The 18,196-nt window shown below is 42.7% G+C and overlaps 1 protein-coding gene across 2 annotated transcripts in view; it reads right to left on the minus strand.

Annotated features, from left to right (window-relative positions):
• The window catches only part of acvr2aa (activin A receptor type 2Aa), a 55,740-nt gene extending 39,037 nt beyond the window's left edge, over positions 1 to 16,703 (minus strand). The window contains exon 1 of one of the 2 annotated variants that reach the window (XM_017470193.3): positions 15,234 to 16,703. In XM_017470193.3, the coding sequence (XP_017325682.1) occupies positions 15,234 to 15,288 (55 nt within the window). In that variant the 5' untranslated portion in view covers positions 15,289 to 16,703. The remainder of the gene's footprint in view (positions 1 to 15,233) is intronic. The other variant, XM_017470192.3, reaches the window with a different exon arrangement.
• Between the last annotated feature and the right edge of the window lie 1,493 nt (positions 16,704 to 18,196).

Here is an 18,196-nt window from a genome sequence, read left to right on the forward strand (position 1 = left end):
AGGCTTTGGGTTACTGATCAGAATGTCGGGGGATCAGGCCCCAGTACTGCCAGGCTCTGGGTTACTGATCGGAAGGTCGGGGGTTCAGGCCCCAGTACTGCCAAGCTCTGGGTTACTGATCGAAAGGTCGGGGGTTCAGGCCCCAGCACTGCCAGGCTCTGAGTTACTGATCGAAAGGTCGGGGTTCAGGCCCCAGTACTGCCAGGCTCTGGGTTACTGATCGAAAGGTCGGGGGTTCAGGCCCCAGCACCGCCAGGCTCAGTGTTGCTGATCGGAAGGTCGGGGGGTCAAGCCTGGTGCTACCAAGCTGCCACTGTTGGGCCCTTGAGCAAGGCCCTTAACTCTCTCTGCTTCAGGGGCGCTGTATCATGGCTGACCCTGTGCTCTGACCCCAGCTTCCTAACATGCTGGGGAATGCGAAGACCAAGTAAAGTGACCAACAAAGACTCATTATATTTGTCAGAAAACCTCCGTCTCATCTTCCTCTGATACCCGAAACATCCTCATCAGTTTATTTCCTGATTACTTTACTCCTCTTATACCACAGCGAATTGCTGCTATACTTTACATCCATGTTCAGTCACAGTTACATTTTTAACATCCATGATGTTAAAACCGTTATCACTTCCATTATAGCAGCTACAAACAAAAAACTTCTCTCCCTCACTGTCTTCTCTTTCTTTCTTTCTTTTCATTCCGCCGTGTTTTCTGGCGTTCCCTCTGGAGAGCATCTGCTTGCAGGAGTTAACGAGGGCGGGATGCATTCTAGGGAGCAGAAGTAGTGGGAATAGCCAGTTCACCCTCTAAACTCTCCTCAATGTGACTCAATAAATCTTTGGCCCATATTCTGCTGCTGGCCGTACAAACACGAGCACTCCTCGGATGCTATTTTTAATGAGGAACCGTGAAACACTCTGTCAGCGGGGTAACCGAGTTTAAAAAAGGTGAGCGGATAAAAAAAACACGGCGGGGAAAGGTGTGACATAAACAAAGAATTCTCTGAAGGCACAGGTCCTGACGTGTGGAAAAAAATATGGTAACTGATTTGCTTAAAAAAGTGTCGAAACAGAAACATTTGATCAAAGAACCGCTATATTACTTTGTACACAACAACCTGTGTGAGATGCCTCCATCTCTTCCTCTGCAAGTTATGCAAATATGCAGAGGGGGAAGAGAAAAAAAATCTTGTTTAACTTCTTTCATTCCAGATCTTGAAATCTGACTTGACACTTTTTTGTTAAATGAACCATTTCGTCTTCAAGTCCTGACCTTCACTTCTCCATGTGTGGCCTTAATATGCAATTTATTCTATCTCTGGCCTCCGCTGAAATGAGAAACAAATCCTTGCACAGCAAAAAAAAAAAAAAAAAACAACACGTCCAGAGAGCGCTGCAGCCTTTTGAGATCGGTGACAAGATATCTCCTCACTGGCTCTGCGGTGTCACTTTACGTCTCGCTTACCAAAAAAAGAGTCAGAAATTCCTGGAACAGGGATTTTCCTCCACAGAGAATTTCGAAGGCCGGCTTTCTCGAATTGCATGCGGCCTCACGGCAAAACCATTTGTTCTGTTCAGTGAAACTGTACAATTTGGACGCAACACCGGTGCCGTTCTGTCCAACCGGTGACGCTATAATGCAGTTTCAAAGGAGCTTCTGAAGAAAAACAACCTGTGCGGATGAGGATGATGATGGTTCACCCAGTGCATGATCCACCTCACGGCTCCGTAAGCCGGCTTCCAGCGTTCGTATTCAGCTTAAAACCGTTTCTTCCGTATTCAGAGTTGCCTGTTGATCTCTGAACTGAACTGCGCAAGATGGACCCGAGGTATTTATGCAACAAAACGTCAGCCATTATCGAACGGGTAAATCCCACTCTCTCTCCACCGAACCACTAGCTTTGCCTTATTTCAAACCAGTAATAAAATCCTGCGGATGTGGCGGGCGCTCGTGCCATGCCTGCTGTTTATCGGGCTGACATCACTTCCTGCGCTTCCTCCTAAAGCTTGAAATGCAAAGCGAGGCATGTCTGCTACGGCCTAACTCTGAAGAGCTAGGGCACTTTGCCTGAATAAAACGTATCTGTCACCGAGGCCTAGAACAACAAAGTGCACTTAATAGATCAGAGAGCATCTGTTGTGATGATGGATGGAGAGCGATGAAGAGTCCGGGCAAGATCCTTCTTGCCGTGTGCCATCAAGTTTCAGTACAGCAGCAGTTTAACATCAGTCCAATGTTTTCCTTCGTTTTTTTTTTTCTTCAGTAACTCCAGCGTTAGGAACCGAATTGTTACTGATCCTTTTCCTGGATCCTGCAGAGAACTGCTGCGAGGATGTCCATATCAGATCGGTATCAGGTACCGGTCGATACTCGGAGCTTCAAACATCAATGCCGTGTTGAAAACGCAAGAAATTGGGATTAGCGCATATCTGTTACCCAACAATACGATGCACATCTAATGGGATAATTAAAAAAAAAGAAGATTTTTATTCATTACACCCTTCCAATTGAGATATTAATCCTCAACTATTGATTGTGCTCATGAGCTTCCAGCTGCAGGATCGTTATCAGAGCCACGAAATGCACCCAGTGCTCAATTACGCTGTGCTGATGCTAGATATCTTTTAAATGAAGAGCTAAATTATAGTGCGCACAAAGCTATATAGAAATACTACTGCTTTAGTTAAGCTAAATAAGGACAAACGCCAGATTGTTGAGCTGAGTGCAAAAGCATGACGGAAGAGATTTATTTTTTTTAATATTGTCAACTGTCAATCACGGACTGTCAGCAGTAATACACACACACACAAAAAAACTGTTTTCGAACGAAGATTTCAGATCATAAGGGGGGGGGGGATGCGACGACATTTCTCGGATAGAAAACACATGATTTGTGATTGAGACGAATTTCTTGTGTTTTTTTTTTTTTTTTTTTAAAGAAGAAATTCCTTAATAAAATCCTTATAAACTGATTATTATTAAAGAGAGTAATCATGAGATTATCTCAAGAGGAGCAAATCAGTAACAAGTAACTAGATATACTATATGTTGCAGCCTTTAAACACCACGTTCACACTGATGAATCGCTTACCTGTCGATCGTACCACGTCGCGCTTGAGTTCTCGAACCTGATTGGCCGTGTTGTTTGGGCGACGCACGACATGATGAGTACAAGCAGTTCTGTCTGTCGTGAATTAATCTGCGTTCACACCATGTAGTAATTCCCGTCGTGTAAAACACGCTCGTGTCCTCATAGAACTCGTCGTTACGACTTGTAAACTTTCGGAGCGCTCTGACTTGTACCGCCTGCGATGTCGTCGGAGACATTCGAAACGGCGGCGGCTTCGGCAGTAAAATGTAGTGACATCGTTATCTCGTAACATTTCTGTGTAATAATTCGTATTATTGACTATTATTAATGCCTTAATAATGCAAGATTCATCTGAAAAATAAATGAAAGACATACGATACAGTTTCGTGTAGCTAGCACAGAGGTGGATATCCGTCTAAAGTCCGAAGACGTGAACAGCTCCGAGACATGGCGTGAACACAGCATTATTCCCTGCTTAATTCACGAGAAGTATCTTCTATCTATGCACGTTTTTTTTTTGCAGGCCTAAAGATAACATACACGCACTTGCTCCGCCCCAATCTAGCCAAATGCAATTTCGAATGCAAATTGGTAAGAATTTGCATAAAGTTGTCTAAGCCCACACGTTTCTCTCTCCAGATCAGATATACGCTGTCCTGAAAACCCCCATCATGTTATTTATAAACCGGTTTCTCCGCTCTGTAAACGTTGATTCGACGCTTTGTGATTTCTGAGAAGCTTGTGAACTTAGCGGGCTTCAGATGAGTTCCAAGAGCGCCGAGTGAAAACAGGGTTCTGCCCGCCAACGAGTGTTCAGAGTGTCGGCGATAACGAGGTCATCGTGAATAGATCGGGTTAGAGATGATCGGCGCGTGGCTAACAACCACCGTTAAGCTTCACCTTCACGGAGCAATGAAACACGCATCAATGTTAATCCAGGAGTATAATCTACTGGAGGAGATTTAGTCCCTGGCGGTGGTCAAGTCGTTTAGACGGACTTGTCGCTCAGCCTGACGTTGCTCAGCCTGCTGTGGTTGACAAAACAATGTTTTCCATCTTTTCCCATGTTTTCCTGCGGCGCTTGTGTCATCGTCAGCGAGTTCCCAGCGTGCCTCCTCCACGGAGGGCCGACACCTGCTTCTCCTTCATCTGCTCATTAACTAACGCGCATTTACACGTCCTGTGTTCTCCTCCGAGCTTCTCGGCTCCTGTATAAGTCAGAGCATTTCTCATGCGCTTTCTGCTTTGATTTTTCTTATTGCTAAATACCTCCTGCACCTGCATTATCGCGTATCAGCTGACCATGTCCATATGTTTAAGGCTACCATTTTACTAACATTCATTTGGTATGTAGCAAAACGGAGGCAAGGGGAGATCCAGTTCATCCTTTTATTTTATACCAAAAATAAATCCATCACTCTTTATCACTTCTTAAAGGATTCGAGCATTCTCGTTTTAGAGCTTCTACCCTTACGGCTACTGTTGTACAAGTAGAAGGAAAACATGTTGTAATGTATAAAGGGATAAAAACAAAAACAACAACAGCAACAACAAAAAATAACGACAATAGTGTGACTACGCATTTGGTGCTTGGCCCCCTTAAAACAAGTGTGCATTTCCAGCGTGTTCCTAATATTTTACTTCCATTTTTTGTTTATAAAAATCGAAGAGGAAGTATGTGGAGTAGTACACATAAACTGTAATAAATAATCGGGAGAACTACATTGTTGTCTATGTTCATATACTGTGTGTAACGGACGTCATTTGCTTATCTATCTATCTATCTATATATCTACATCTATATCTATATATATATATATATATATATATATATATATATATATATATATATATATAATATCCAATATACAATCTGAAATTCTGCAGGACTTGAGGAGGTTCGGACAACAGGTAACATTATGATATGACCGTTTGTACTGCTGCAGAGGTGATTCAAATGATCTCATCTTATTATCTGCACTTCTCATCGTGATTTGATCACAGCCGTTTACGCTCCATCTGGATAGTTCCTTGTTATGATATTTAGCTCCACCGTCTCCGAGATTATTCTTCAGTAACATAAAGGCAACTTCAGAACGCCGCAGTAATGCGGCGGCGTATTTTCGCTCACCTAGCTCTGAGAAAAAGCCGCAGCGGCAAAGTCGCTCTGATGTCATCGAGAGGACCAAATGAAGTACGCGTTCATTTACAAGCTCTTTTACACTTTGAACTTTTTAATCTCTGTGCCTCAATAAACTGACTTGCTATAACATCTTCCCCCCGTGCACTACGGTGACCGTTCAGTTTCGTTACTAAGCTAAACCCGCAAACGTGGGACGAGATGAGATCCCATGAGATGAGATATTGTGCTCAGATTGCCCGAGCCAGTGTAGCTGTATGCAAAGTGCAAATCAGAAATGCACATCTCTCACACCGGGTAAGCGAGAGCGCGGACGTGCTGCGTAGGCTTGTGTTTTGGTTCGGTACGTGAATTCCGGCGTCGAGCACGACGACTGTGTCTTTACCGTCTCCTGAAACGTTTCGAACGCAGCGCACAATGCTTGCGCGAGTCTGCGAGTTGTTGAGGAACATTTCAGCTGTGGGCGCTCTCTCTGTCCTCGCAGCAGATATTATTCGTTGTTCATTATTTTAGATCCTACACAGACCTTGAGAACTCGCTGTCTGACTGCGGCGCATCAAAACATCTTTCTCTGATGTATCTCTGGCCCTGTTCACACCTGTTATTAACGTGCAGTCCTGGGTGAGCCGACGGTCAGTGCTAAGTGCAGGCGGGAACAGTGACGAATACGTCTTGAGGACATGTAGTGATCCAATCACTCAAACCACTGTGATTATCGGAGGTGGTCCGGGACGCGTATGGCTACATCGCGTTTGTAGTCTGAACAGCAATGATGAACGACCAACTGACCGACTGCAACAGTCAGTACATTAACATGGACAACAATATTCCGATATTAACCCGATTAAGACGATACTCTAAGAAACTAGCATGTAAACAGCGATTATCGATGACCTTAATCCGACTAAAGTCATACTCGAAGTAAACACAAATCGAGTATTATTATTATTTTAGTCGCATTATCGATGTGCGTTACAGACATGTGCACACCTTAATCACACTGTTAACGTCGTGTAGGAGTTTTCACCGCATTTTGTGACAGGACGTGATCACACACGCCAGTGCTCAACCGTTTGACGGCAAACAAGAGAGCACGGCTTCGTCCGAAACCACGTACTTACCTACTATACAGTAGGAGAAATGCATGTATTCCTATATAATATATAGTAGGTAAGTACGCGGTTTGGGACGCAGCCCACGGCTTCAAGCAGACTTCTATTAGCACGTATAGCATGACAAATATTTAACTGCACTTGAAGCTTTCGTAAAATTAAAACTGAAACACCCGATACGTATACGGTACCATAACGAAGACCAACTGCATGTTGATACGTGAAATTCTGGAGGGAACGTCGGACGGCGTGGCGTGGGGACGTAATGACGTGTGCCGTTAATCGATCTCTGTTCTATAACGTGTAAAACGGGAACATGAAAGGAGTATTCTAAAAGCGACGCATTTAAAAAGGGAAAAAAGTCATGTTTGTCCACACCCCCGTCTTCCCCCTCAAAGCCACAGGCGTTACTATCGTCAGTCTGCGATAGCTAACAGGCACGACAGGACGATGGCATATTGCACACGATCTCACAAGCCTACTGCCTAGTGTCTTTATTTTCGCTCGATATGTTTAACCGGGACGTCACTGCGTGTACCAGTTTTGTGCTGCATTTTATTTTATTAATGTTATCGCATACCTGTGTGTAGAGAGAGGATTTTACCGACACCGTTAACTAAGCTGGGCGGTACCCGACGCTGTCCGATTAATCAACCGAGTTTTTAAAACTGATACTGAATGAAAACGTAACATACTGCTGAACTTTATTACAAAAATAAACAGTACTGATTCTACCATGAAAATGTACTGCATTTTTTTTATTTATTTACATATATAGATATATATAATACGAACTATTAATAAATATACCAGTAAATAATAGATATACAACCAAATGGAGCCAAGAAGTAACACTCCAAATAACAAATAAAAACAGGGACGTCCAAAGTGACTCAAAAAACACTGCAAATAACACGACAAAATTTGTCAGTGCTAGTTTATATTTCGCCTCCAGGGACCACTCTCGTACGCTCGTATAATGACAGCGGACTCTTCTGAGCCGCTCCCGCCATGGATGCATGCAGGAAAAGCTATCGGTGTGGATATTTGCAGATAACATTTCATTCCAGCAAACGGTTATCGGTACTGGTTAATCGGCAAAAACGATCAATTGGTCGACCTCTACCTGTGTAATCCTGTCCTGAATACATCTCTTATCTGTGCACAGTAGTCGATCTACCTGGTAAAAACCGACCGATCGTTGTCCCGATGGCGCCTCAGCTGGTGTGTGCGGTGCAGCAGGTGGCGAGATTATGGCGAGACACTGCTACCTTGGCACCTCACTGAACTTACAGCTACGAATAAACAACCGGACGTGTCATCTGCTTCAAGCGGACACTGGGTCTAGTGCTTGGTCCATGCCTGTATGAACTGAATCAGGATGGCTTCATTACTCTAGACATGATAACGGCCTCGGATTAATCGATGTTGCTAGCGCCGAGCAGGGATCTTGATATGTATGGGTACGTGTGAAGGAAATACTTCAAGTCAACCAGTATGTTGTACTCACTCTCTCCTTTGCTAGACAGATCTAATCACCCTTTTATGCTCCAAATATCATATGTATCTCAGATCCCTATAACACTTTAACATGGTTTTCTCTCTATATCATATCAATCAGCCCTGTTGTTCGCATGAAAATATTAGAAACTACGTCGTGGTGACACAGACCACGCACCCCATCCTGTCACGTGACACTCATGGTGCACATGTAAAGCAGAAAGGTAAGACCCAAGCCACAGATAAAGCTGTTGAAATGCTGTGCAACTGTTGCTGGTGCAAAAATATATATATATATATATATATATATATATATATATCGCTTCCACACAGTGTGCACCAATTTTAAAAGTAAAAAAAAAAACAACAATAAAATAAAACCGCTGCTGTATGACGCTCTGTACAATCTTTTATCCCTCGCCGTATCAAGCACAGATCTCTATCCTTCAGCCTTGAGCTCGTGTAGCCTTCGTGTCTAGTGTGAACTCTTTTCAACTGGCTGGTTCAAAGTGTTTGGATAAATAAAGCCCACTGAAATGTGAGCTACAGAACGTTTTGATGAGCTTGCCCCTGGTGAGACAGATGCTCGAGGATCGCAGGAAACATCGCTGTTAAACTTATTACATTTTTTGTTTTATTGTCCTGCAATCATCCCGAGCAAGGACTCGCACTGTCCTCAGCCCTTTCGTGACGGTCCCGCCGATAGGACGCAGTTCGTTTCGAGCTCCGGGCCAAAGGAAAGCGTCGAGGGACAAAAGACGGCACGTTACGATTTCGAATAACCCCTCCGTCAGCAGTGGTCAGCCGAGGCTGTAAATAATTCACCCTGGCACCTCCATCTTGGACGACGACCTGCACAGTGTCAGAGAAGTCCACTTCGTGAAGGGGATCGAAATACAAGCAAGACAAGGTCAAGCTATCAATCCAAAAAATAAATAAATAAATAAATAAATAAATAAAATCCACCAAATAAACCTGTACACTGCTGGAAAAAAAGAAACAACAACAACAAAAAAAAACAAAACAAACAAACATACATATATTGAGAGTTAACTTAAAATCCTGTGCATATTTAAATAATCGCTGAATAAACTATTTACATTTTTTTTATTGCTTTAAATGTGCAAGTAATTGTCATCATTTCTTTCGTTTGACTTGTAGATGGCGGTCCCAAACAAAGCCAGCAGTGCTACGAGCTGTTAATAACGAGGTAATAATCTCAGAGAGCCCGAGAGTACACGGCTCCAAATGGACATCTGAGCTCGAGGGAGAAAAACATCCGTCCGAGCCGCATTAAAGAAACATGCAGGAGAAACACTACTTGCCTCTTTTCGCCGAGGAAACAAAACAAATTAAAAAACGTTAAATATTTGCTGACGGCTCAGCGGCCGACGTGCTGAAATTCGAACGCGGCCGGATATCGTCACGTCTTTGAGTTTAATGCCGTTTGTGGCCAAGTGGTCAAGGTGAGACCTCGGGGACAAAATATGACTAATGGACTTGCATAAAAAGAGCACTGTTTTCTGTGGCTCCTTCTCCTTGTTTCTGTCACGTCATGACCTCATGTGGAGCCCGGAGTGTTTGCTAATGCAAAAGGCTTACCCAAATTCCCTGTGTGCTCGCTGTGGCTTTTGGGGATAAACGTGTGTTATCCTGAGTGGAAGGATCTTTGTTTTGGCCTGGGATTTGCTGGAGAAGTGGCAGGATCTTCTTTACAAAAGGAAAATTTCCTCATTGTGCCAAAACTATAATTACGCATGATGGCTTGTCAAAGAAACGAAGTTATATGTTACCGCTGGAACACGACGTACCGGCACGGGCACTGAAACTCAGAAACGAGAAGAGTTACAGAATACACGCTCCTTACTTATTACATTAGCGTTCATTTGCTGTGTGACGGTGTTAATAGTCCCGTTTGGCAAAGACCTCATTTAGGAGTTGCAGAGTACATTCAAAAGTCATTAAAGATGCCAATGGGATTACCATGAAGCGTTTGGGAGATTCAGTAATTGCAGAAATGATGTGGACACCTGCGCATCGTACCCGAATGTGCTCCTTCCCCAGACAAAGTCTGGAAGCACACAACTGTATAGGATGTCAATGTATATGCTGTAGCGTTACAATTTCCCATCACTGGAAATAAAACACCCTACAGGATTTAGTGATCGCAGAAATGAAATGCAAGTTTTCAAATATTATCGCAGATTTTCTGCAGATTTGGGTCAGATTCGGCCAAAGCCCTCTTTGGTTCACGTGTGTCGAACACGAGTACAGCTAAAAGGCCTCATTTGCCAAGAAACATCGCCGCAAAAGACATTGCGATTTCACAAATTCGAGTAGTTTTCCATAACAACAAAAAAAACTACAATTTTGATTAAAAAAGTCACAGGAAAATCTAGCATTTTTGGTGGCAACGATGGCAAAAAAAAAAAAAAAAAAAAAAACTCCTGAATGAACCATGAAACCCAAACCTGTTCTAGCATGACCCGTGCCTATGTGCACAAAGCAACGATGGTTTCCCAAAGTTGGTGTGGAAGATCCCTGACCTCAACCCTCAATAAAAAGCTTGGGGATGAACTGGAACACCAACATAATGAGACAACACTTCTCAGGATAATCGAGCCACGCTGAACACTCGAGCTGAAGACGGACACAAGGCCAAATGTGCTTTTTCTTGATAAGCTCTTAGACTTAGTGAAGCCCTCAGACGTCTATCCAGACTCAGATGTGTCCGTGTGTGTGTGAACTGTGGGTTGGGAAACCAGTGCCAAATATTCACATATACTTTACAACCCTTATGTGAAATGAAGCGATTTATAATTGGTGCTGAGTCAAACCACCAACGCTGGTGTTTGGTGTGTGAATATCATAAACTTCACCACACGCTCTCGTTCTGACTAAAACACTTTGAGCACGCTGACGTGATTTACAGCGCTATTCTGCAACAGGCTTGTGCAAGGCATGAGGCGTGCTTTGTATTTGCATGCTCAGCTAAACAGTCACCTGCAAAGGTCGAGCGCGTGTCTCTCTCTCTCTCTCTCGGCTGCGTGTTGGTAAGTGTAAATCGTTACGAGAAGGCGTGAGGTATGAGTAATGTGTAATTAACCTCGTGCCGGCAGATGCCCAGCTTTGGCCCACTTGGCAATCGGGGACTCTAGCCATGCCAGAGCTCATGTGGTCGAGCCAATCGATGTGAAAAGCCTCACCTGAATTACTCGTCTGGTGAACACTGCAGGTCTTTCATTTCTCAAGCACGGGACTTCAGCCTGGGATGAGCCTCTAATAGCAATATTAGAAAATCTGTTGTGTTTTTCAGCAATGGAAAAACACTTTACTAAAGACTCGATTCTACATGATAAATATTATCACATGCGTTTAATCGACGGATACTACAGATATCCTCACTGCAAATAAACCTTCCTTTTAATCTGCTTTGAAACTGGCAATGCAGTTATTATGGCAGAATATGCATACATATTTTTTTTTATTTGTTATTAGATTCATCTGGTATTTGATTATGAAGCAGTGTACCATGTACTTTGATGTACAATGCCATGGCTGCAGGCGATGTCCAAAAGTGCATAATCATTCAGTACGGTATTTCAGTTTTTTGTGATTTTCTTCACCAATTTTTGTGTGTGTGTGTGTGTGTGTGTGTGTGTGTGTGTGTGTGTGTGATTGTGTGAAGAGTTTTATTTCGCTGGAACTTTTTTCCAAATTTGCAACTTGTTGAGCTTGATTTTTGCGGAAAACTCGAAATCGCACGAAATCACTCTTTCGCAGTGATGTTTGTTGCTAAACGAGACCTTTTGGCTGTACTCGTGTTCGGCGCACGTGAATCGAAGAGGGCTTTGGCCGAACGCGCGTTGGGACGATGTCACATGAAGCGTCTCGGCCCGAATCTGCGGTAATTTAGAAGAACCGCAAGCTCGTCCGAATATCGCGCGGTTGCTTTGTTTTTGCGTTAATCGCAAAACCCTGGTAGGACTGGACAATAAACCAAGCAGGACGATTTCACCTCAATAAACCAGTTTAATAAACACGCATGGCTCTAACTGACAGATTCAAGAACAGATTCTAACCAAGATGCAGAACATAACATGCGAGCCTGCTTACATGGACTTTTCTGTGACGTATTCGTGCTAAATCGGGTCCTGCTTGTATACTAAAACACACATACTACAACATTCATTCACAGTATACGCTGAACTGATAAATTAACGTGTTTCAATTGTTAGAATCAACCGCAACACTATTCAGTGCTGCATTCGAGTCTGGCCTTGCTCGCAAAGCCTTCAGAAAACATCCTCTTAAACCTACTGTACACTCGGGTACACGACTGTACGTATGACCAATCACGATTCAGATCACAATATTTTTCACGTTATCAAGGTTAGTATGGTGTTAGGTTTGCGAGCCGGTCGTCCCCCCAATTGTCAGCGATTGAAGATCGTATGATTGGAGGGTTAAAAAAGGGGGCGTGGCCTGACCTACAGTATATACATAACGTGTAATGTGTACTCGTTACGTCATTACAGGAGAAAAATACCAGAAGCTGATATTCAGCTATAGCTGTTAACAAGCTTGCAAAACTTGGGGCTGTAAAGAAATGTAACGAGTTCTTTTTTAGCTGCAAATAATCGTTAAATAAAATGATATAAACTATCCATGCACGTGCTCTGTGTTGAACAGCAGCAGAGATACTCGATGAAATCTTGTATAGCGACAACATGTTTTATTTCGTACGACTTGATAGTCACCGCTCTCGGTTATTTCCAATACGATCGTCAGTCATCCCGGAGCTTACGTGGTATATGGTGGTAATTTATTTTTTAAAAAAAACAAAAAAAAAAAACAAAGAAGTATGATTAAAGGAACAATTACAGTTACTTCCAGATGATCAGAGAAGGAGGCCGCTTATTTTAGGTCGTGGGGGAAAAAACGAACGTAAGAGACCAAACCCTGGGTTTTGGGCTGTAGGGTCCAACGTATACGAAGGAAAATGTTTGTTTTCATGTTTTTAACACCTGTCTCCCGTGAGATGTTTTTCTCTAGAGCTACCATCTACCTGGTGCCTCAGGTGATTTGTTCAACTTTAGATTTCCTACACGCGTTTAAACTCGGCTGTCCGTGTTCGATAACACCACGTCAGAGCTTTGTTTTTTATTTTCAGTTCTTCTGCTGCTAGCTCCTTCTTGCTTGCACATGAACCGCTACTGTTTATCTACAGTACTACAGTAACTATAGAAAAGATTGATACTGTTTTGTAATAACTTAAAGCACACCTGTTATGGTTTTAAAACATACCTAATTTTGTTTTAGAGGTCTCATACAAAAGATTTACATGTATCCAAGTTCAAAAACACTTTAATGTGCTCATAATTTAAACTGCAGCATTAACTTTTTTCCCCAGTGTCACAAACGACTCGTTCAATGATCCGTTCTAAAAGATTCACTCTGAACTCCTCCTTTCAGAGAGCATACTCTGCTCTGATTGGTCAGATGTCCCAGTCTGTTGTGATTGGTCTACCGCTGTCAGCGAGCAACCGATGAAGACCAGAGGCGGGGCTTTTATTACACATCTATGTAGGTTAGTACAGGAAGTAAAGTCTGGAATCACTAACGACTCGTTTCAGCTGTTCAGAATCGGTTCCTTCTTTCGGGAGTCAATAACTCCGTTTGTCGTGCGCTTTGATTGTTTAAACTTTGCAGACGTTTTTACATTCACAAACAGCTCTATAACACACTACATGAAAGGTAATATTTGAAAAACTATCATAGGTACACTTTAATACTGAACCATGCAGAGACGACGCTAAACATGCGGCCTGTTAACGGTGACGTGATCCACGTGGGAAGAACAATTTACAAACGTACAGCTTTGCTAATAAGACTAACAACAAGCGTCCTTGTTTCTCAAACTGAACATGTAGCGGTATGTGCCATCTAAGTTTTTTATATATAATAATCACAAGATCACCGAAAGCGCGCTTTATCCAAAATCTTCTTTAAATAATTTTATAGCAGTGTACTGCTAGCTGTGATCACCCAAAAATAAGCACTTTATTTACGGTAATGTAACGCTGACTGGATTTATCGATGCGACACGTTGTTCATATTAAGAGTACGTTGCCGATTCTTTCGTACTCTCGCGTTGAGCTGTATGAAACAGGAAAATACCGCTAACATGCCGTACCACCCAGTCGCATCTACATGACATCTACATGTCAGATCTAACGTTACGGTAAAGGGAAATTCTCTCCAGTAACACTCTCACATCTGCCATGAACCGGTGATGAAAAGATATTCCCACGGCATAATAATCCGCACCTTCGTTTTTCACGTTTAAATCGTAAACGTTCTCTGTAAGAGGAGGAAGAGGAGGTTCAGTGTACGACTGGAAAGCTTTGTAAATGCTCAAGTTATCGCGTATGCGTTCTTCTTTTTCTAAACGCTGAAGTCCTGCGATCATAATTTAACCGTTTCAGGCTCATGAATGGCAGCATTCAGGGTTAAATAAGATTCCACGGAACGTTAGGCTGTGACTTAATATGACGCTCCTGCCTCACACTCGCAGCGTTCCCGGGATGGGCTCCGGATCCATCGTGACCCTGATATCAGGATAAAGACGAGGGGAAGAATGAACTAATGAAAACGATCATGAGGTGGACAGCACACATTCCCCTTCAGCAAAGAAGAATACACTGCTTCATTTAGGAGGCTCATCACACACACACACACACCCTCTTCAGTAACAGAGGCTTATGAACACAGTGGCTCGGGTCTGATTTTTTATCTGTTCATATGCAAACATGAGCTTCGCTCCAGTTGGTATGATCAAATGATCCTCCTCGTCTTTTCGCCGGGCTTTTTTTCCAACGACGTTGCTGTCGTGTTCATCAGTTCAACAGAGACGGCTCACACGGACACGAACGATCATCCGAATATTCATTAAAGATGTGTTTAAACATGATTTACAGCTTTGCAGATTTGGAATCTACCTGCAAGAGCCCCGAATTCCCAGCTATTCCTTGCTGGAAGTGTGTGCGTGGGCATGTTTTAATATCTCGGCGAGGACCAAATGTCCCCCACGTCTGGCAGCGGGTCCCCGTGAGGGAAAACCGCTAGTGCAGATTTCATTTCATAAACTAGAAGAGACGAAAGATTGCTGTTCGGCTTGTGAGTCTGATGAAGGTCGATGTTTAGGTTTAGGTGTAGCGATAGTATGTATTCTGTGTCAGTGGAAGGTCCTGACAAGGATTGTGTGTGTGTGTGTGTGTGTGTGTGTGTGTGTGTGTGTGTGTGATCTCATCGTGTGCACAACATAATCTCCTATGGTATTGTGTTCAAATCAAGTTTTCACCCAGTGTCAGAGAGTAATGCTTGAACCCACCTGAGGAGCAGGAGATGAGGAACACGCCGAAGGCCAGTTTTGTCGCAGAACCCATTTTCTATAGATTTCTATATAATTGGTCCTTTTGAAAACAAAAACAAGTAGATCCTTTCTTCAGAATCCGACAGGCCTCCAGTAATGTCCCTGTTCGCTCTCTTTACCACTGATCAATCGCTTTAAAACACATCCATGCTGATGGGAGCGAGGGGGGTGGGAGGTGTAGAAATATCCCAAGAATTATAAGAAGTTCACAGGAAAAAACGATCGATTCACTGGATCCCGAGCGATTGACTCGATCGAACGAATCGTTACTGCTTCACACAAAAAAAGATCAGAAAGAGAGACAGAAATCATGTATATGAGAGAGAGAGAAAATTAACACATTAGTAGATTATTTCCGTGTGGGATTAATGCTGATAAGATAGACCACACGATTTGTCGACTACAAATCCCATACTGGATCAAAAACGACTCAACAACAGATCACAATGTGATCCACTTGATGAGGCAAACTGTCACAGCTCAATCTGATCACTTCTCTCTGGGCCAGTTTTCCATAACGAAGGATTAATAACTACAGAACTAGCCGCGTTCATGGTTTCTTTCTCTTTTTTTTAATGTGTGTGTACATACATATATAGATATAAAATTATGTACAAAAACACCTCTAAAATGTACACACACACACACAGAAAAACACACTTATTGGAAAGTCGAGAAGCTTATTCCCTCTGACACGCTGTTAAAACGGAGGGCACGGAGGTAGATATATATGTGTATATATACATATATACATATATATATATATATATATATATATATATATATATATATATATATATATGTAAGCGTCGGTGATTAAATACAGATAACTGAATAGCTAGAATAAGAACATTTAAATGTAAATAAAATTTTAAAAAGAGAAAAGAAATAGCTAACGAGGCTAACGAGCTGTATTCACATTCCGCGCGAGCTCTTTTTCTTTCTCTTTTCTATGTATTCGTTCCGGCTCAACAGAATAACGCTATATATATATGTGTGTGTGTGTGTGTGTGTGTGTGTGTGTGTATCTATGAATCTATATTCATATATCACAAATGATACCAGTTTTTTTTTTTTAAACAAATATATTTTTTCTCTCGTTTTCTTTTTGAGCCAAAAAAAAAATGGTTAAAATGTCGACGCGGAGAAATCTCGACGGCTCGACCGTGTCCGTTTGCCCGAATCGGATTCTTCAGCGACGGTTAGCATGTCCGGCTATCCGAGTGGGGAGAAAACAAGCAGCCTTCTTTAAGAAATAAAATAAAATAAAAATAAATATATATTCCTCTTGTTTAAAATGATACGTGTCTCGAGTTCGGATAAATCGGTGTCTTTCTCCTGCGTCTCTCTCTCTTTCTCTCTGTCTCTCTCTCTCTCTCTCTCTCTCTGTCTCCAGTGAAGTGGTTCACACTGTAGGCATTACTGTATATTCAAGATGGCAGCCCGGGCGGGCGGATTGTTTGTGTTTTTTTTTTTTTTTTTCCTCCCCTGCCCTTCACTTTCCCCTCCCACTGTGTGTACACATGGAGCGTCCAGGAATGATTGATCTGACTCCTGGCGAATCATAGAGCGCGAACTAATAACAGAAGCGAATCGTACTCCTGAGAGATCTTTAAGCCCGCCCCCCGTGTTGTCCTGGGGAGGAGCTGAGTGCTCTCTCCTCTCTTCTCATTCTCTGGGAGAGCACAGAGTAAAGGAGGCGATACCTCACGGAGAGCCTGATACTTTACTATAATGTGTGTGCTATATTAGCTACATATCAATAAACTACACCATAAAAAGGCCTTAAATATAATAACGTTACATTGTTATATTACATATCGGGTTCTTAAAAGCACAAAAATATGAATATTGCTAGTAATTATTGGAAGCGTAAGTAGGGGTTCTCAAACTTTTTGCAGCTATGGACTTGTTTAACTGTAAAAATACATTAAAAAATTTTTACCATGCGACTCATTATTGAAATATGTACCACCTACCAACAGAACACAGCTCTAATATTCCATCCATCTGTGAATTTTCCATACCGCTTATCCTACACAGGGTTGCAGGGAGCGTTGGGCCTATCCCAGAGAACTCGGGTACACCCTGGACAGGGTGCCAACTAATCACAGGGCACAATCTCACCCACACACCCATTATTAACAATTTGGAAATGTCAATCAGACTACAGTGCATGTCTTTGGTCTAGGGGAGGAAACACAAGTACCTGGATGAAACCCATGAAACATGGGGAGAACAAGCAAAGTACACAGGGCGGCAGTGGAACCCCCAATCCCAGAGGTGCAAGGCAAATGCCCGCCACAGTACAGTGGATCCGGAGACTATCCCACTGGGTGTAATTTGGGAATACACCCTGGATTGGATGTCACTAGATGTTCATTCACATGTACCTGTCGTTATGTTTTTGGGAGGTGGAAAGAAACCAGGGGACCTAGAGGAATCCCACAGGGAGAACATGAGAAACACAAACCGTAATCCATGCTCAGGATCAAACCTAGGACTGTGGAGCCATCAGACCACCCTCCAATCAATTGTGGCCAGTCAGACAGGCTAATAACTGTAAGAACGCATCATTAAACAAATTTTATTTCAAGGGTGACTTGTGATTTCTACCCAGTAACAACATTTTTTCAATGGACTGGGGTTCCCACTTTGAAACTGGTATAAAGTATCCAAAGGTTGGCCATGCTATACACCGATAAATATAAAGGGTGTCCCAAAGTCGGCCACCACATTACAGTAGCCCTAGATTTTGGTGCTGGTCAGGCATGTTCACTGTTTTTCTAAGCTCAATTCCAATGGCATTTCCTGTTCAGACAGGATTGATCGCCCTAGATATTCTCCAATATAACTCAAAAATGGCAGTTTTTAGTATCCATCCATCCATCCATCTTCTATACCGCTTAATCCTTTTCAGG

The sequence above is a fragment of the Ictalurus punctatus genome, chromosome 6, assembly GCF_001660625.3.
Source record: "Ictalurus punctatus breed USDA103 chromosome 6, Coco_2.0, whole genome shotgun sequence".
Classification (NCBI taxonomy): domain Eukaryota; kingdom Metazoa; phylum Chordata; class Actinopteri; order Siluriformes; family Ictaluridae; genus Ictalurus; species Ictalurus punctatus.